The sequence below is a fragment of the Salvelinus alpinus genome, chromosome 15 (genome assembly GCF_045679555.1).
Source record: "Salvelinus alpinus chromosome 15, SLU_Salpinus.1, whole genome shotgun sequence".
Classification (NCBI taxonomy): Eukaryota; Metazoa; Chordata; class Actinopteri; order Salmoniformes; family Salmonidae; genus Salvelinus; species Salvelinus alpinus.
The window spans coordinates 1,043,651-1,065,010 of NC_092100.1; the positions used below are offsets into that span (position 1 = coordinate 1,043,651).

General features: G+C 43.5%; 1 protein-coding gene across 2 annotated transcripts; it reads left to right on the top strand.

Annotated features, from left to right (window-relative positions):
* Positions 1–4,136: 4,136 nt before the first annotated feature.
* chst7 (carbohydrate (N-acetylglucosamine 6-O) sulfotransferase 7) lies at positions 4,137–19,212 on the top strand. 2 transcript variants are annotated; one of them, XM_071342171.1, is made up of 2 exons: positions 4,137–5,510; positions 18,744–19,212. In XM_071342171.1, the coding sequence occupies exon 1, from the start codon at positions 4,229–4,231 to the stop codon at positions 5,474–5,476; it is 1,248 nt and encodes a 415-aa protein (XP_071198272.1). In that variant the 5' UTR covers positions 4,137–4,228; the 3' UTR covers positions 5,477–5,510; positions 18,744–19,212. The 2 variants fall into 2 exon arrangements, 1 of the variants encoding a protein (XP_071198272.1); XR_011667923.1 differs by lacking the exon at positions 18,744–19,212 and adding an exon at positions 5,765–5,990 and having other exon boundaries at positions 4,148–5,644.
* The last annotated feature ends 2,148 nt before the right edge of the window (positions 19,213–21,360 follow it).

Below are 21,360 nucleotides of genomic sequence, written 5' to 3' on the forward strand. Positions count from 1 at the left end.
TAAATGATCTGTGATAAACTACTGCAACCCAGCCTCCTCTAAATGATCTGATAAACTACTGCAACCCAGCCTCCTCTAAATGATCTGTGATAAACTACTGCAACCCAGCCTCCTCTAAATGATCTGTGATAAACTACTGCAACCCAGCCTCCTCTAAATGATCTGGTAAACTACTACAACCCAGCCTCCTCTAAATGATCTGATAAACTACTGCAACCCAGCCTCCTCTAAATGATCTGATAAACTACTGCAACCCAGCCTCTTCTAAATTATCTGTTATAAACTACTGCAACCCAGCCTCCTCTAAATGATCAGATAAACTACTGCAACCCAGCCTCCTCTAAATGATCTGATAAACTACTGCAACCCAGCCTCCTCTAAATGATCTGTTATAAACTACTGCAACCCAGCCTCCTCTAAATGATCTGATAAACTACTGCAACCCAGCCTCCTCTAAATGATCTGTGGTAAACTACTGCAACCCAGCCTCCTCTAAATGATCTGATAAACTACTGCAACCCAGCCTCCTCTAAATGATCTGTGCTAAACTACTGCAACCCAGCCTCCTCTAAATGATCTGATAAACTACTGCAACCCAGCCTCCTCTAAATGATCTGATAAACTACTGCAACCCAGCCTCCTCTAAATGATCTGATAAACTACTGCAACCCAGCCTCCTCTAAATGATCTGTGATAAACTACTGCAACCCAGCCTCATCTAAATGATCTGTGATAAACTACTGCAACCCAGCCTCCTCTAAATGATCTGATAAACTACAGCAACCCATCCTCCTCTAAATGATCTGATAAACTACTGCAACCCAGCATCCTCTAAATGATCTGATAAACTACTGCAACCCAGCCTCCTCTAAATGATCTGATACACTACTGCAACCCAGCCTCCTCTAAATGATCTGATAAACTACTGCAACCCAGCCTCCTCTAAATGATCTGTGGTAAACTACTGCAACCCAGCCTCCTCTAAATGATCTGATAAACTACTGCAACCCAGCCTCCTCTAAATGATCTGATAAACTACTGCAACCCAGCCTCCTCTAAATGATCTGATAAACTACTGCAACCCAGCCTCCTCTAAATGATCTGATAAACTACTGCAACCCAGCCTCCTCTAAATGATCTGATAAACTACTGCATCCCAGCCTCCTCTAAATGATCTGATAAACTACTGCAACCCAGCCTCCTCTAAATGATCTGATAAACTACTGCATCCCAGCCTCCTCTAAATGATCTGTGATAAACTACTGCATCCCAGCCTCCTCTAAATGATCTGATAAACTACTGCAACCCAGCCTCCTCTAAATGATCTGATAAACTACTGCATCCCAGCCTCCTCTAAATGTCAGTGCTTCTATCTGTTAAATGTGATTCCTGTATGAACACATTATCCGCCTGTTTTGATTTTAAATATGTCCAAATCTTTTCCTCTTCACTTGGCTACCACAACCATTTATATTCCAAGAGATTATGTTTACAGAACCGTTATCCATATTTGCGCTGAGTAGTTACAGCCTGTGATCATGAAGTATCCCATTTAACAGATGACAACTCTAATGAACATCATTATATAACCATGAGTAGTTACAGCCTGTGAGCGTGAAGTATCCCATCTAACAACTGACAACTCTAATGAACATCATGATATAACTATGAGTAGTTACAGCCTGTGATCATGAAGTATCCCATTTAACAGATGACAACTCTAATGAACATCATGATATAACTATGAGTAGTTACAGCCTGTGATCATGAAGTATCCCATTTAACAGATGACAACTCTAATGAACATCATGATATAACTATGAGTAGTTACAGCCTGTGAAGTATCCCATTTAACAGGTGACATTTAGTATCGTTTCCTCTTCTTTTAGTTTAGTTTAGTCACATGATTTCTCAATGTGCAGTACGTTTGCCAATCGGTTGTGCAGCCAGGCTTATTTGCCATTCCTTTAACCTCATCCCTCTCAACCATACAATTGTTCAATTCCTCATCAACCACAGAGATTTAACCGTTTTTACAGTCATTTTCTTAATGGGTGCGTGTTTATTAGTAACTGGCTACTATATCCGATGGATCTGGATACTGCTTTAGAGCAGAGTTCTGCAGCATTAGTAAAGATGTGATCAATACATGTGGATGATTTCATTCCTGTGCTGTTTGTAACTACCCTGGTAGGTTGACTGATAACCTGAACCAGGTTGCAGGTACTGGTTACAGTTTGAAGCTTTTTGTTGAGTGGGCAGCTTGATAAAAGCCAGTCAATATTTAAATCACCCAGAAAGTATACCGCTCTGTTGATATCACATACATTATCAAGCATTTCACACGTTATCCAGATACTGACTGTTATCACTTGGTGGTCTATAGCAGCTTCCCACCAGAATGGGCTTTAGGTGAGGCAGATGAACCTGTAGCCACATTACTTCAACAGGATTTAACATCAGATCGTCTCTAAGCTTTACAGGAATGTGGTTCTGAATATAGACCGCAACACCTCCACCGTTGGCATTTCTGTCTTTTCTAGATGTTATAACCATGTATTGCTACCACTGTATCATCAAAGGTTTTATCTATGTGAGTTTCAGAGATGAATGTCATCTGTTACTAGCAAATTATAGATTTCATGAACCTTTTTAGCAGTTTTCTAGGATGCTTGATTGTTATCACTTGCCATTGTTCATTTAAAGATTTCGCTGACTTTTCTTAGCAGATGTACTCTCGAAAGAACACAAGTATGCATTTTGTAACAGACACAAAGTCGCGCGACACACACTCAACTCTTATTTTGAAGGCTAGGTTGGAACAGGATATGCGTTTGACCAACGATACAAGACTATAGATTTAGCCCAACCCACATCACCAGTAATGAGAATGGAACCGATTCGTTATTTTCTGTGATTTTTTTGTTTTCGGCAATATAATATCTTCCAACTTAAAAATAAAACTACTTGTTTTTGGTATTTCGAATTTGAACACATGAAAAAATAAATGAATTATTACTTGGAAATAGAAGAATCCAGTTGTTTTTATATTTTGTCTGCCACTCACATTTAGAGGTAGGTGGAAAAGTGGGAAATCAAAGCATTTTGCATTAGACCATTTATTGGCGTTGAAATAGACAAAAGGAAAAATAGGCATTTTTTTATTCATTTCCTCTTGTTTGCCCTTGCCGAGATGAAAGGACATTTGAATTATCCATAAGCACACGGACCCAGTTTCCATGTGTTTTTTTTCTGTTGCGTTAGTTTCAAGAGCACATAGGCCTACAACCTGATCGATACTAGGGATTTATTGACTCTTGTCAAAGCAACAGGGTTTTTGGTGTGTGTGCAGTTTATAAGTTGCTTGTTTAAAAAAAATATAAGTTGTATAAAAGCCCCTTAGATTTGAATTTAGAATCCCACTAAATGTCATTAGAACTACAAATACATGTAATTGAAATGCAAGTATTTTTAATTGAGAGATTCCGGTAAACTCTTTGATGTTTCCTTTCATGTGTCCTACCAATTGCTATTGGATTATTCACCATGGGAACCAATTGTTAGAATAAAAACTGAACTAAGGTTATTTCTCAGTTTTCAGTTGGCTTTCGATGGAGAACAGTTTTTCCTTTGCAGGGATGTGTGTGTTTTTCACCAGTACAGGGCATTATGAAAGTTTTCAGACCGCTTGACTTTTTAAAGAAAATGTCACCTTTATTTAACTAGGCAAGTCAGTTCAGAACCAATTTTTATTTACAATGACGGCCTATACAACTCTTTCCACATTTTGATACAGACTTATTCTAAAATTGATTAAATTACATTTCCCCTCATCAATCTACACACAATACCCCATAATGACAAAGCGAAAACAAAACAGGTCTTTGGAAGAAAAATTGAATACTTATTTTCCATAAGTATTCAGGCCCTTTGATATAAAACTCAAAATGGACATAGAAACATCTATATAAGCCTAGCTATACATAAATATGATTCGACAAAACGTTTTATTTAAAATGTTTAAAAAAGGCTACATGAATGCACACTAGACTGAAACTATATATCTGGGCTTTTATTTTGAAACAGTGACTGTGGGCTTTTATTGAGTCATTTGAATGGGCGTGTCTAAGACATTTCTTGTTCAACTCTTTCCGCCTGCTGGCCTCAGTCTTCGTAGAGCGGCACCGAACCGAACAACAACAGACCTGTCTATCTGTGAGAGAGGGAAATGAAAAGGAGGTTACAGAAGAAATACTTCATTTTAATTCTAGGATATTCCGTGTTACTTCTGTTAATTCCGTATATGCTGGACCACAGGAGTAAATCAGGGTATATTAAACATGGCAAGCAACAGCCGAGGTGCCCCGACCTCGATATGTGGAATAACGGGGACAAGTTCAGCAACACTACGGATACCGTGGAAGAGACGGTAGTCAACAGGAGCCAGTCTAAAATTCACGTTTATTTACATGCTACATGGAGGACGGGGTCATCGTTCTTAGGGGAGTTATTCAATCAACACCCCGATGTGTTTTACCTCTACGAGCCCATGTGGCATATATGGCAGGCTCTCTACCCAGGAGATGCGGCCAGTCTGCAAGGAGCCGTGCGGGATATGATGAAGTCGTTGTTACGATGCGACTTCTCAGTTTTAAAACTGTACACAGGGAGCCAAAATATCACCACGTCTTTTATATTTGGATGGAGAAAGAACAAAGTGATCTGCTCGGAACCTCTATGCGAGGCGTACAAGAGAAACGAAGTGGGATTAGTCCAAGAAGACGTCTGTGGAAAGTGTCCAAGGAAGGATATCAAAGAGTTGGAGAGGGAGTGCAAGAAGTACCGCGTCGTGGTAATCAAAGGTGTGCGGGTTCTGGACCTCGGTGTTCTCGTCCCGTTAATGAGAGATCCCGCTTTAAATCTCCAGATCATTCAGTTGTTTAGAGACCCGCGGGCAGTGCACAATTCACGACTGAAATCGAAACAAGCTCTGGTCAAGGAGAGCATACAGGTACTGAGGAGTAAAAAACATACGGAGAAATACAAGCGTTTACTGGTGCCAAACAACCGGGGGAACCGGGCAGAGAATTATGTCTCTAGCGCAATGGAGCTAATATGTGACAACTGGCTGAATGATATGATGCTCATGATGAACGCGCCCCCCTGGGTGAAGAGGAATTACATCAAGATCCTCTACGAGGACTTGGTTCTGCACCCCATGGAGGAACTCAAGAGACTCTACAGCTTCTCCAAACTCTCCTCCTTTCCTGCCATGGATAAGTTCGTGTTGAACATGACCCACGGCCACGGCTACTCCTCAGACAAACCGTTTGTAATATCGTCCAGAGACGCTAAGGAAGCCATCTTCGCATGGAGAGAGCGGTTAAACATTGAGCAGATCTCCCAAGTGGAAGACTACTGCAGTGAGGTCATGAGCCAACTGGGCTATCAGAAGAACAGTGTGGATCAAACATAGACATTACAGCATCAAGATGGTGGTGATGATGGAGGTATGTAGGCCTGTGATGGTATGTAGGCCTGTGATGATGGAGGTATGTAGGCCTGTGATGATGGAGGTATGTAGGCCTGTGATGGTATGTAGGCCTGTGATGATGATGGTATGTAGGCCTGTGATGGTATGTAGGCCTGTGATGATGATGGTATGTAGGCCTGTGATGATGATGGTATGTAGGCCTGTGATGATGGAGGTATGTAGGCCTGTGATGATGATGGTATGTAGGCCTGTGGTGGTGATGGTATGTAGGCCTGTGATGGTATGTAGGCCTGTGATGATGGAGGTATGTGGGCCTGTGATGATGATGAGGGATTTCACCATGAGGCCAATGGTGACTTTAAAACAGTTACAGAGTTTAATGGCTGTGATAGGAGAACTGAGGATGGATCAACAACATTGTAGTTACTCTACAATACTAACCTAAATGACAGAGTGGAAAGAAGGAAGTCTGTACATAATAAAAAATATTCCAAAACATGCATCCTGTTTGCAATAAGGCACTAAAGTAAAACTGCAAAAAATGTGGCAAAGAAATTAACTTTCTGTCCTGAGTACAAAGTGTTATGTTTGGGGAAAACACATCACTGAGTACCTCTCTTCATATTTTCAAGCATGGTGGTGGCTGCATCATGTTATTGGTATGCTTGTCATCGGCAAGGACTTTTTTTAGGATAAAAAGAAACTGAATAGAGCCAGGCAAATTCCTAGACAACCTGGGAAAAAACTGGGAGACATTCACCTTTCAGCAGGACAATAACCTAGAACACAAGGCCAAATACACACTGGAGTTGCTTACCAAGACGACATTGAATGTTCCTGAGTGGCCTAGTTACAGTTTTGACTTAACCTTTTACTGCAGTGGGCTAAATCAGGGTCACAGTGTTTTATTGGTAGTCTTAAACAAATCTACTTTAAAACAAAACACACATGGTTATGGGCTTAACAAAAAGACACCTGTACCATGTCAGATATAGAGTTGAAATGTATTACATTTACACTTTATATACATCACAGAAGACTGAAATATGACAAAACCGTTTGACATTGAAACACCGGATTTGTGGCATAAAAAGAAAAGTGATTAATTATAAAAATATTATAACATTCCACCCATGAGGCCACTAGGTCATTTGACTGCGGGAAAGGGCGACATCTGCTTGAAAATCTGTGACTTGAAAATGTCTGTTTAGCAACGATCAACAACCAACTTACAAAACTTACAAAAAAAACGTACAAAAGGACTAATTCGACGTAAAACGGAGTTGGAGCACTTGAACCGAGAGATTTGAAGAATTTACCAAAATATTCATGTGCAAATATTGTACAATTCAGGTGTTCAGAAACACCCAGCTGTAATCACTGTTAGAGACCCAGAAACACTCTGCTGTAATCACTGTTAGAGACCCAGAAACACTCTGCTGTAATCACTGTTAGAGACCCAGAAACACTCTGCTGTAATCACTGTTAGAGACCCAGAAACACTCTGCTGTAATCACTGTTAGAGACCCAGAAACACTCTGCTGTAATCACTGTTAGAGACCCAGAAACACTCTGCTGTAATCACTGTTAGAGACCCAGAAACACTCTGCTGTAATCACTGTTAGAGACCCAGAAACACTCTGCTGTAATCACTGTTAGAGACCCAGAAACACTCTGCTGTAATCACTGTTAGAGACCCAGAAACACTCTGCTGTAATCACTGTTAGAGACCCAGAAACACTCTGCTGTAATCACTGTTAGAGACCCAGAAACACTCTGCTGTAATCACTGTTAGAGACCCAGAAACACTCTGCTGTAATCACTGTTAGAGACCCAGAAACACTCTGCTGTAATCACTGTTAGAGACCCAGAAACACTCTGCTGTAATCACTGTTAGAGACCCAGAAACACTCTGCTGTAATCACTGTTAGAGACCCAGAAACACTCTGCTGTAATCACTGTTAGAGACCCAGAAACACTCTGCTGTAATCACTGTTAGAGACCCAGAAACACTCTGCTGTAATCACTGTTAGAGACCCAGAAACACTCTGCTGTAATCACTGTTAGAGACCCAGAAACACTCTGCTGTAATCACTGTTAGAGACCCAGAAACACTCTGCTGTAATCACTGTTAGAGACCCAGAAACACTCTGCTGTAATCACTGTTAGAGACCCAGAAACACTCTGCTGTAATCACTGTTAGAGACCCAGAAACACTCTGCTGTAATCACTGTTAGAGACCCAGAAACACTCTGCTGTAATCACTGTTAGAGACCCAGAAACACTCTGCTGTAATCACTGTTAGAGACCCAGAAACACTCTGCTGTAATCACTGTTAGAGACCCAGAAACACTCTGCTGTAATCACTGCCAAAGGTGATTCTAACGTGTTTTGACTCAGGGCTGTGAATACTTATGAAAATTATATAGTTCTGGATTTCATTCTCAATAAATTAGCAAACATTTCTAAAAACATGTTTTCACTTTGTCATTATGGGGTATTGTGATGTCATTATGGGGTATTGTGATGTCATTATGGGGTATTGTGATGTCATTATGGGGTATTGTGATGTCATTATGGGGTATTGTGATGTCATTATGGGGTATTGTGATGTCATTATGGGGTATTGTGATGTCATTATGGGGTATTGTGATGTCATTATGGGGTATTGTGATGTCATTATGGGGTATTGTGTGTAAATGGGTGAGAAACATATTTAATCAATTTTGAATTCGGGCTGTAACACAACAAAATGTGAAATAAGTCTAGGGGTATAAATACTCTGAAGGCACTGTATGGGTCAACTGTGTGTGACAGTCTCCAAGATTGTTCAAATCAAATTGGGGTTTATTACGGATCCCCATTAGTTCCTGCCAAGGCAGCAGCTACTCTTCCTGGGGTTTATTATGGATCCCCATTAGTTCCTGCCAAAGGCAGCAGCTACTCTTCCTGGGGTTTATTATGGATCCCCATTAGTTCCTGCCAAGGCAGCAGCTACTCTTCCTGGGGTTTATTATGGATCCCCGTTAGTTCCTGTTGCCAAGGCAGCAGCTACTCTTCCTGGGGTTTATTATGGATCCCCATTAGTTCCTGCCAAGGCAGCAGCTACTCTTCCTGGGGTTTATTATGGATCCCCATTAGTTCCTGCCAAGGCAGCAGCTACTCTTCCTGGGGTTTATTATGGATCCCCATTAGTTCCTGCCAAGGCAGCAGCTACTCTTCCTGGGGTTTATTATGGATCCCCATTAGTTCCTGCCAAGGCAGCAGCTACTCTTCCTGGGGTTTATTATGGATCCCCATTAGTTCCTGCCAAGGCAGCAGCTACTCTTCCTGGGGTTTATTATGGATCCCCATTAGTTCCTGCCAAGGCAGCAGCTACTCTTCCTGGGGTTTATTATGGATCCCCGTTAGTTCCTGTTGCCAAGGCAGCAGCTACTCTTCCTGGGGTTTATTATGGATCCCCATTAGTTCCTGCCAAGGCAGCAGCTACTCTTCCTGGGGTTTATTATGGATCCCCATTAGTTCCTGCCAAGGCAGCAGCTACTCTTCCTGGGGTTTATTATGGATCCCCATTAGTTCCTGCCAAGGCAGCAGCTACTCTTCCTGGGGTTTATTATGGATCCCCATTAGTTCCTGCCAAGGCAGCAGCTACTCTTCCTGGGGTCCAGCAACATTAAGGCTGTTTTATACATGTTAAAAACATTAGAATACATTCATAACAGATTTCACAACATATTAAGTGTGTGCTCTCAGGCCTCAACTCTACTACCACTTATCTAGAACACAAAATCCATGTGTACGTGTGTGTATAGTGCGTATGTTATCGTGTGTTTGTATGCATGTGCTTGTTTGTGTCTCTGCACACTCCCCGCTGTTCCATAAGGTGTATATTTACCTGCTTTTTCAATCTGATTCTCCTGCTGCATCAGTTACTTGATGTGGAATAGAGTTCCATGTAGTCATGGCTCTATGTAGTACTGTGAGCCTCCCATAGTCTGTTCTGGACTTGGGGACTGTGAAGAGACCTCTGGTGGCATGTCTTGTGGCATGTCTTGTGGGGTATGTATGTGTGTCTGAGCTGTGTGCTAGTAGTTCAAACAGACATCTCGGATCATTCAACATGTCAATACTTCTCACAAATACAAGTAGTGATGAAGTCAATCTCTCCTCCACTTTGAGCCAGGAGAACTTGACATGCATATTATTAATATTAGCTCTCTGTGGACATCCAAGGGCCAGCCGTGCTGCCCTGTTCTGAGTCCCTCTTTGTGGCACCTGACCACACGACTGGACAGTAGTCCAGGTGCGACAAAACTAGGGCCTGTAGGACCTGCCTTGTTGATAGTGTTGTTAAGAAGGTAGAAACTAGGGCCTGTAGGACATGCCTTGTTGATAGTGTTGTTAAGAAGGTAGAAACTAGGGCCTGTAGGACCTGCCTTGTTGATAGTGTTGTTAAGAAGGTAGAAACTAGGGCCTGTAGGACCTGCCTTGTTGATAGTGTTGTTAAGAAGGTAGAAACTAGGGCCTGTAGGACATGCCTTGTTGATAGTGTTGTTAAGAAGGTAGAAACTAGGGCCTGTAGGACCTGCCTTGTTGATAGTGTTGTTAAGAAGGCAGAAACTAGGGCCTGTAGGACCTGCCTTGTTGATAGTGTTGTTAAGAAGGCAGAGCATCGCTTTATTATAGACAGACGTCTCCACAATATGTTTTGACTATGACAGTTTACAATCCAGGGTTACTCCAAGCAGTTTAGTCTCCTCAACTTGCTCAATTTACACATTATTCATGACAAGATTTAGTTGAGGTTTAGGGTTTAGTGAATGATTTGTCCCAAATACAATGCTTTTAGTTTTTGAAATATTTAGGGCAAACTTATTCCTTGCCACCCGTTCTGAAACTAACTGCAGCTCTTTGTTAAGTGTTGCTGTCATTTCAGTCACTGTAGTAGCTGACATGTATATTGTTGAGTCATCCACATAAATAGACACTCTGGCTTTCCTCAAAGCCAGTGGCATGTCATTAGTAAAGATTGAAAAAGGTTAGGGGCCTAGACAGATACCCTGGGGAATTCCTGATTCTACCTGGATTATGTTGGAGAGGCTTCCATTAAAGAACACCCTCTGTGTTCTGTTAGACAGGTTGCTCTTTATCCACAATATTTTATTTTTTTATTTGAATTTTATTTAACCTTTTATTTAACTTGGCAAGTCGGTTAAGAAACAAATTCTTATTTACATTGATGGCTTACCAAAAGGCCTCCAGACATGTGTTGCTATGTTGCAACATATGACAGCACAGCATGGCAGCAACACAACATGACACCACAGAATGGCAGCAACACAACATGACAACACAGCATGGTAGCAACACAAAATGACAACATAGCATGGTAGCAACACAACACAACATAGCATGCAGCAACACAACATGACACCACAACATAGCATGGTAGCAACACACCACAGCATGGTAGCAACACAACATAGCATGGTAGCAACACAACATGACACCACAACATAGCATGGTAGCAACACAACATAGCATGGTAGCATCGCATGACACCACAGCATGGTAGCAACACATCATGGTAGAAACACAAAATGACAACATAGCATGGCAGCAACACAACATAGCATGGTAGCATCGCATGACACCACAGCATGGTAGCAACACATCATGGTAGCAACACAAAATGACAACATAGCATGGCAGCAACACAACATGACAACATAGCATGGCAGCAACACAACATGATAGCACAGCATGGTAGCAACACAACATGACAACAACATGGTAGCAACACAACATGACAACACAACATAGCATGGTAGCAACACAACAACATAGCATGGTAGCAACACAACATGACAACATAGCATGGTAGCAACACAACATGACAACATAGCATGGTAGCATCGCATGACACCACAGCATGGTAGCAACACATCATGGTAGCAACACAACATGACAACATAGCATGGTAGCATCACAACATGACCACAGCATGGCAGCAACACAACATGACCACAGCATGGTAGCAACACATGACACCACAGCATGGCAGCAACACAACATGACCACAGCGTGGTAGAAACACAACATGACTACACAACATGACAACATAGCATGGTAGCAACACAACATGACAACATAGCATGATAGCAACACAACATGACAACACAACATAGCATGGTAGCAACACAACATGACAACATAGCATGGTAGCAACACGACATGACACCACAGCATGGTAGCAACACGACATGACACCACAGCATGGTAGCAACACATCATGGTAGCAACACAACATGACAACATAGCATGGTAGCATCACAACATGACCACAGCATGGTAGCAACACAACATGACAACATAGCATGGTAGCAACACGACATGACACCACAGCATGGTAGCAACACGACATGACACCACAGCATGGTAGCAACACAACATGACAACACAGCATGGCAGCAACACAACATGACAACATAGCATGGTAGTAACACAACATGACAACACAACAAAGCATGGTAGCAACACGACATGACACCACATGTTGCTATGTTGTCATGTTGTGTTGCATGGTAGCAACACAACATGACACCACAGCATGGTAGCAACACAACATGACAACATAGTATGGCAGCAACACAACATGACAACATAGCATGGTAGCAACACAACATGACAGCACAGCATGGTAGCAACACAACATGACACCACAGCATGGCAGCAACACAACATGACAACATAGCATGGTAGCAACACAACATGATAGCATGGTAGCAACACAACATGATAGCATGGTAGAAACACAACATGATAGCAATACAACATGATAGCATGGTAGCAACACAACATGACAACACAGCATGGTAGCAACACAACATGACACCACAACATAGCATGTTAGCAACACAACATGACAACACAACATAGCATGGTAGCAACACAACATGACACCACAGCATGACACCACAGCATAGCATGGTAGCAACACAACATGACAACACAGCATGGCAGCAACACAACATGACAACACAACATAGCATGGCAGCAACACAACATGACACCACAGCATGACACCACAGCATAGCATGGTAGCAACACCACATGACACCACAGCATGGTAGCAACACCACATGACACCACAGCATGGTAGCAACACAACATGACACCACAGCATGGCAGCAACACAACATGACACCACAGCATGGCAGCAACACCACATGACACCACAGCATGGCAGCAACACCACATGACACCACAGCATGGCAGCAACACCACATGACACCACAGCATGGCAGCAACACCACATGACACCACAGCATGGTAGCAACACAACATGACACCACAGCATGGCAGCAACACGACATGACACCACAGCATGGCAGCAACACAACATGACACTACAGCATGGTAGCAACACCACATGACAACACAGCATGGTAGCAACACCACATGACAACACAGCATGGTAGCAACACAACATGACACCACAGCATGGTAGCAACACAACATGACACCACAGCATGGTAGCAACACCACATGACACCACAGCATGGCAGCAACACAACATGACACCACGGTAGCAACACAACATGACACCACCACATGGTAGCAACACATGACAACACAGCATGGTAGCAACACAACATGACACCACAGCATGGCAGCAACACAACATGACAACACAGCATAGCATGGTAGCAACACAACATGACACCACAGCATGGCAGCAACACAACATGACACCACAGCATGGTAGCAACACCACATGACACCACAGCATGGTAGCAACACCACATGACACCACAGCATGGTAGCAACACAACATGACACCACAGCATGGTAGCAACACAACACAACACCACAGCATGGTAGCAACACAACATGACAGCATGGCAGCAACACAACATGACACCACAGCATGGTAGCAACACAACATGACAGCATGGCAGCAACACAACATGACACCACAGCATGGTAGCAACACAACACCACAGCATGACAACAACATAGCATGGTAGCAAAACAACATGACACCACAGCATGGTAGCAACACAACACCACAGCATGGTAGCAACACAACATGACACCACAGCATGGTAGCAACACAACATGACACCACAGCATGGCAGCAACACAACATGACACCACAGCATGGCAGCAACACAACATGACACCACAGCATGGCAGCAACACAACATGACACCACAGCATGGTAGCAACACAACATGACACCACAGCATGGCAGCAACACAACATGACACCACAGCATGGTAGCAACACAACATGACACCACAGCATGGCAGCAACACAACATGACACCACAGCATGGTAGCAACACAACATGACACCACAGCATGGTAGCAACACAACATGACACCACAGCATGGCAGCAACACAACATGACACCACAGCATGGCAGCAACACAACATGACACCACAGCATGGCAGCAACACAACATGACACCACAGCATGGTAGCAACACAACACCACAGCATGACAACAACATAGCATGGTAGCAACACAACATGACACCACAGCATGGTAGCAACACAACATGACACCACAGCATGGTAGCAACACCACATGACAACACAGCATGGCAGCAACACAACATGACACCACAGCATGTTAGCAACACAACATGACACCACAGCATGGTAGCAACACATGACACCACAGCATGGCAGCAACAACATGACAACACAGCATGGCAGGGGGTGTAAAGCCATAACACATGTTTTTCCAGCAACAGACTATGATCAATAATGTCAAAACTCGGCAAGGAATTCTAACAAAACAGCCCCCACAATCGTTTTATCATACATTTTTCACAGCCAATCATCAGTCATTTGTGTAACTGTGCTTGTTGAGTGTCCTTCCCTATAAGCGTTATTAAAGTCTGTTGTCAATTTGTTTACTGTGAAATAGCATCTTGTCTGGTCAAACACAATTTCTTCCAGAAGTTTACTAAGGGTTGGTAACAGGCTGATTGGTCGGCTATTTGAGCCAGTAAAGGGGACTTTACTATTCTTAGGTAGAGGAATGACTCTAGTTTCCCTCCAGGCCTGAGGGTACACGCTCTCTAGTAGGCTTAAATTGAAGATCTGGCAAATAGAATATCGTCTGCTATTATCCTCAGTCATTTTCCATCCAGATTGTCAGACCCTGGTGGCTTGTCATGGTGGATAGACAACAATAATTCTTTCACCTCTTCCATCTTCACTTTACGGAACTCCAAATTAAAATGCTTGTCTTTCATAAATTGGTCCGATATACTTGGATGTGTAGTGTCAGCGTTTGTTGCTGGCATGTCATCCTGAAGTTTGTCTGGCCAATGAAAAAAATCATTAAAGTAGTTGGTAATATCAGTGGGTTTTGTGATGAATGAGACATCTGATTCAATGAATGATGGAGCCGACTTTTTACCCAGAATGCCATTTAAGGAGCTCCAAAGCTTATTACCATTATTCTTTATATAATTTATCTTTGTTTCATAGTGGAGTTTATTCTTCATTTTATTCAGTTTAGTCACAAATTTCTCAATTTACAGTACGTTTGCAATTTTGATTGTACAGGCAGACTTATTTGCCATGTATTTTGCCTCATCCCTCTACACCATACCAGTTTTCTATTCCTCATCAACCACAGGGATTTAACTGTTTTTACAGTCATTTTCTTAATGAGTGTTTATTAGTAACTGGGATAAGCAAATGTGTCAAGGGCAGCATCTGGTTGCTCCTCATTACACACCACAGACCAGCAAATATTATTTACATCAACAACATAGGAATCACTACAAAACTTTTATACACTATATTAGTTCCAGCCTTTGTAACGTTGGTTTTCCTGGTTATGGCTACTATATGTGATCACTACATCTGATGGATCTGGATACTGCTTTAGAGCAGAGTTCTGCAGCATTAGTAAAGATGTGATCAATACATGTGGATGATTTCATTCCTGTGCTGTTTGTAACGACCCTGGTAGGTTGACTGATAACCTGAACCAGGTTGCAGGTACTGGTTACAGTTTGAAACTCTCTCTTGAGTGGGCAGCTTGATGAAAGCCAGTCAATATTTAAATCATCCAGAAAATATACTTCTCTGTTGATATCACATACATTATCAAGCATTTCACACATTATCAAGCATACTGACTGTTAGCACTTGGTGGTCTATAGCAGCTTCCCACCAGAATGGGCTTTAGGTGAGGCAGATGAACCTGTAGCCATATTACTTCAACAGTATTTAACATGAGATCCTCTCTAAGCTTTACAGAAATGTGGTTCTGAATATAAACAGCAACACCTCCACCATTTCTATATCTTCTATAAATGTTATAACCATGTATTGCCACTGTATCAAGGGTATTATCTAAGTGAGTTTCAGAGAGAGTATATGAACCTTGTTTCTTCAGCTACATACGTTAACGTTGTAGACTAACAGAGAAATGCTGATTTACTTCTCAACAATGCAGAGAGAAATGGAGAAATAATAGAAAAGTTAAACGGATTATAATAAAAGTAATAATAAATACAAACTAGCAACAAGATATCATGATGAAACAGGACCTGGTCTCAACTAGTAACAAGATATCATGATGAAACAGGACCTGGTCTCAACTAGCAACAAGATATCATGATGAAACAGGACCTGGTCTCAACTAGTAACAAGATATCATGATGAAACAGGACCTGGTCTCAACTAGTAACAAGATATCATGATGAAACAGGACCTGGTCTCAACTAGCAACAAGATATCATGATGAAACAGGACCTGGTCTCAACTAGTAACAAGATATCATGATGAAACAGGACCTGGTCTCAACTAGTAACAAGATATCATGATGAAACAGGACCTGGTCTCAACTAGTAACAAGATATCATGATGAAACAGGACCTGGTCTCAACTAGTAACAAGAAAGTTATTGAAGCAGATAAATTCCTGGCCTGTTTAATTTAAGTTATACAGCATTTCATACATTTCCTTCCAAATTCTACTTTTCAATACAAAATAAAGTGATGCTGAAAAGGACTAACAATTGCAACCTCACATTTTATTCTGATAAAACTCAACTGATTTTACTTTGTAATTAAGGGCTAAAACCCGACATGGACTCATCAGTATCTGTTAGAGGTTTGAAGGCATCACCTGGACATTGGACATTTTGGACATTTTGGACCTGGACATTTTTTACCTTTATTTAACTAGGCAAGTCAGTTAAGAACAAATTCTTATTTTCAATGACGGCCTAGGAACAGTGGGTTAACTGCCTGTTCAGGGGCAGAACGACAGATTTGTACCTTGTCAGCTCGGGGATTTGAACTTGCAACCTTTCGGTTACTAGTCCAACGCTCTAACCACTAGGATACCCTGCCGCCCCACATGCCTGGTGTCTGGTCATCATGAGGATCACACCAGCCTGTTCATCTCCTTCCTGATAACAACACATCAGAGACGTCCTGTAATGTGCAGTGTCCTTGTCCAGACCCTGTTCAAAACAAATGCTTTCTGACTACTTCCTCTGGCTTCATCTGGGGATCACTGTCCCAAGCCAATGCATATCTCCGCAGTAGGCGGTAGGCCTATATCACTGTAGTCAGGTAATGGACTCCGCTACTAACTGACATGGAACAAAGTCCTGACTAACCACTGGAGTCTACAGGCTATGAAGTTACCACACACAATCACAGGAGTGTCTGATATCTCACACATATCTGTTATCGCAAATTATATTAACCGGTTGAACAAGCCAAGCTGTGCCCTCCGCTCCGCGGTGACTTCGTCCAACCCAGTATTCTCAGAAAATACCACCTCAGTCTGAGATCATTGGGAAACATCTTAGGATGAGATCAATGGATTGTAGAACCACATTAGTACAGCAGTAAGACCAGGTTAGTACTCGTACTGACCAGGTTAACATCATCACAGCACGTCAGAGGGTAGAGTTTACTGTGTTAGGCTTTACTGAGTCCTTCTGACGGGAAACGGAATGGTAGGGAAATAATTCTTCCTCCTAATGAGGAACTGGCGTTTATAAAGGCCAATGGGAGGGAGGGAGGAGGTGGGCTGCTATCTGGGGTTGGCAGGGACTGAATCACACCCCCAGGCTGCAGCAGCCTTGCTGGAGAGAACAGAACATAGGGACCATTGTATGTGTCTGGGCTCAGCCTGTCACCATACATCCCCTCTGACAAGCCCAGCCTTCAGGGCCAGGGGGGAGGAGGGAGGCCAGCACCACACACCAGTCACAGGAGAGGGAGGCCAGCACCACACACCAGTCACAGGGGAGGGAGGCCAGCACCACACACCAGTCACAGGGGAGGGAGGCCAGCACCACACACCAGTCACAGGGGAGGGAGGCCAGCACCATACACCAGTCACAGGAGAGGGAGGCCAGCACCACACACCAGTCACAGGAGAGGGAGGCCAGCACCACACACCAGTCACAGGGGAGGGAGGCCAGCACCATACACCAGTCACAGGAGAGGGAGGCCAGCACCACACACCAGTCACAGGAGAGGGAGGCCAGCACCACACACCAGTCACAGGGGAGGGAGGCCAGCACCACACACCAGTCACAGGAGAGGGAGGCCAGAGCCACACACCAGTCACAGGGGAGGGAGGCCAGCACCACACACCAGTCACAGGAGAGGGAGGCCAGCACCACACACCAGTCACAGGAGAGGGAGGCCAGCACCACACACCAGTCACAGGGGAGGGAGGCCAGCACCATACACCAGTCACAGGGGAGGGAGGCCAGCACCATACACCAGTCACAGGAGAGGGAGGCCAGCACCACACACCAGTCACAGGGGAGGGAGGCCAGCACCATACACCAGTCACAGGGGAGGGAGGCCAGCACCACACACTAGTCACAGGAGAGGGAGGCCAGCACCACACACCAGTCACAGGAGAGGGAGGCCAGCACCACACACCAGTCACAGGGGAGGGAGGCCAGAGCCACACACCAGTCACAGGGGAGGGAGGCCAGCACCATACACCAGTCACAGGGGAGGGAGGCCAGCACCATACACCAGTCACAGGGGAGGGAGGCCAGCACCACACACCAGTCACAGGAGAGGGAGGCCAGCACCAGGCGGTCTGTAAGCCATCACCAGGCCCAGAGTGGAGGAGGTGGGAGGCTGTTACTACCCGTTGAGCAGCAGGCCTGTTATTTTAGCTCGAGAAGGAATTTGCTAAGTTTAGCTGTGCCATTTTTCCTTTTCTCATCCAGGTGCCTGAAATTCATGGAAGAAACTACGATGGCAGGAGACTGGTGCCAAGGGAAGAGGAACTGAGAAGCAGCGAGACTGTAGGGGTCGGTTTTCTTCAGCCAATCCCGGTTGTATGAACTGAAGGAGAGAGGATCCACAGGGATGGAGTCCGTCACGGGCTGGACAGAAGCATGTCAACATGAAGAGGACTTTAGAGGGACAGAATCGTGTCAATGCTTTTAGATGCTAAAATGAATTGTGCGTCCTGTTTGTGGATCTGTCAAAAGTGTTTGATACTGAACAAGTTGTCCTCCAATGGCCTGAGCGCTGACACATCACCATGTCACCGAGTCCACATTTCTGGAAGTACGTGAAGGTGTTCCGCAGGGATCGATACTAGAACCTGCTCTTTTCACTATTTATATAAATGCTATTGGTCAATTTGTTTAAAAAATATTAAAAAATATTTTAACTTTAAATACGGGCAAAACTAAATACATGTTTTCAAGTTCTCTTCTGATGATCTTAGATGGGTCTATAATCAGACCAGTCCCTGCATACATACGCCTTGGTATTTGGATTGACAGTGATGTAATGGTTACCAGACATTATATGAATGAGCTGGTTTAAGAAACTAAGATTTAAAGTGGATTTTGTTATAGAAACAGATCCTGTCTCTAGTCAGCAGGAAGCAGATTGTGCAGTCAACCTTTCTACCTGTTGTTATGGTGATACTATTTATCAAAGTGCAGCTGCCTCTACTCTTAAACCCCTGGATGGTGTTCATCGTAGAGCCCTTCGTTTCATTACAGGAGACCGTTTCATTACAGGAGACCGTTTCATTACAGGAGCCCTTCGTTTCATTACTCATCACTGTATTCTTTACCAACAGGAGCCCTTCGTTTCATTACAGGAGACCGTTTCATTACAGGAGACCGTTTCATTACAGGAGCCCTTCGTTTCATTACTCATCACTGTGTTCTTTACCAACAGGAGCCCTTCGTTTCATTACAGGAGACCGTTTCATTACAGGAGACCGTTTCATTACAGGAGCCCTTCGTTTCATTACTCATCACTGTATTCTTTACCAACAGGAGCCCTTCGTTTCATTACAGGAGACCGTTTCATTACAGGAGACCGTTTCATTACAGGAGACCGTTTCATTACTCATCACTGTGTTCTTTACCAACAGGATCCCTTCGTTTCATTACAGGAGACCGTTTCATTACAGGAGACCGTTTCATTACAGGAGACCGTTTCATTACAGGAGCCCTTCGTTTCATTACTCATCACTGTGTTCTTTACCAACAGGAGCCCTTCGTTTCATTACAGGAGACCGTTTCATTACAGGAGACCGTTTCATTACAGGAGACCGTTTCATTACTCATCACTGTATTCTTTACCAACAGGAGCCCTTTGTTTCATTACAGGAGACCGTTTCATTACAGGAGACCGTTTCATTACAGGAGACCGTTTCATTACTCATCACTGTGTTCTTTACCAACAGGAGCCCTTCGTTTCATTACAGGAGACCGTTTCATTACTCATCACTGTATTCTTTACCAACAGGAGCCCTTCGTTTCATTACAGGAGCCCTTCGTTTCATTACAGGAGACCGTTTCATTACAGGAGACCGTTTCATTACTCATCACTGTATTCTTTACCAACAGGAGACCGTTTCATTACAGGAGACCGTTTCATTACAGGAGACCGTTTCATTACTCATCACTGTATTCTTTACCAACAGGAGCCCTTCGTTTCATTACAGGAGCCCTTCGTTTCATTACAGGAGACCGTTTCATTACTCATCACTGTACTCTTTACCAACAGGTTGGCTCAACCTCTTTAAAGTCACGTAGATCATTACACTCTTTACGTTAACAAAGCCCTGCTCCACAAACGTCCAACTCACCTGACATCACTGTTAAGACTTAAATGACAAGTTCTCAAGCCTGACAGAAAGACAACAAGGGTTAGCTGCCTGACAGAAAGACAACATGGGTTAGCTGCCTGACAGAAAGACAACATGGGTTAGCTGCCTGACAGAAAGACAACAAGGGTTAGCTGCCTGACAGAAAGACAACAAGGGTTAGCTGCCTGACAAAGACAACATGGGTTAGCTGCCTGACAAAGACAACATGGGTTAGCTGCCTGACAGAAAGACAACATGGGTTAGCTGCCTGACAGAAAGACAACATGGTTTAGCTGCCTGACAGAAAGACAACAAGGGTTAGCTGCCTGACAGAAAGACAACAAGGGTTAGCTGCCTGACAAAGACAACATGGGTTAGCTGCCTGACAGAAAGACAACATGGGTTAGCTGCCTGACAGAAAGACACCATGGGTTAGCTGCCTGACAAAGACAACATGGGTTAGCTGCCTGACAGAAAGACAACATGGGTTAGCTGCCTGACAAAGACAACATGGGTTAGCTGCCTGACAAAGACAACATGGGTTAGCTGCCTGACAAAGACAACATGGGTTAGCCGCCTGACAAAGACAACATGGGTTAGCTGCTTGACAGAAAGACAACATGGGTTAGCTGCCTGACAAAGACAACATGGGTTAGCTGCCTGACAAAGACAACAAGGGTTAGCTGCCTGACAAAGACAACATGGGTTAGCTGCCTGACAGAAAG

What these genes read in the sequence shown, in the direction of transcription:
- chst7 (XM_071342171.1), top strand. Translation starts at nt 4,229, where the DNA reads ATGAAAAGGAGGTTACAGAAGAAATACTTCATTTTAATTCTAGGATAT.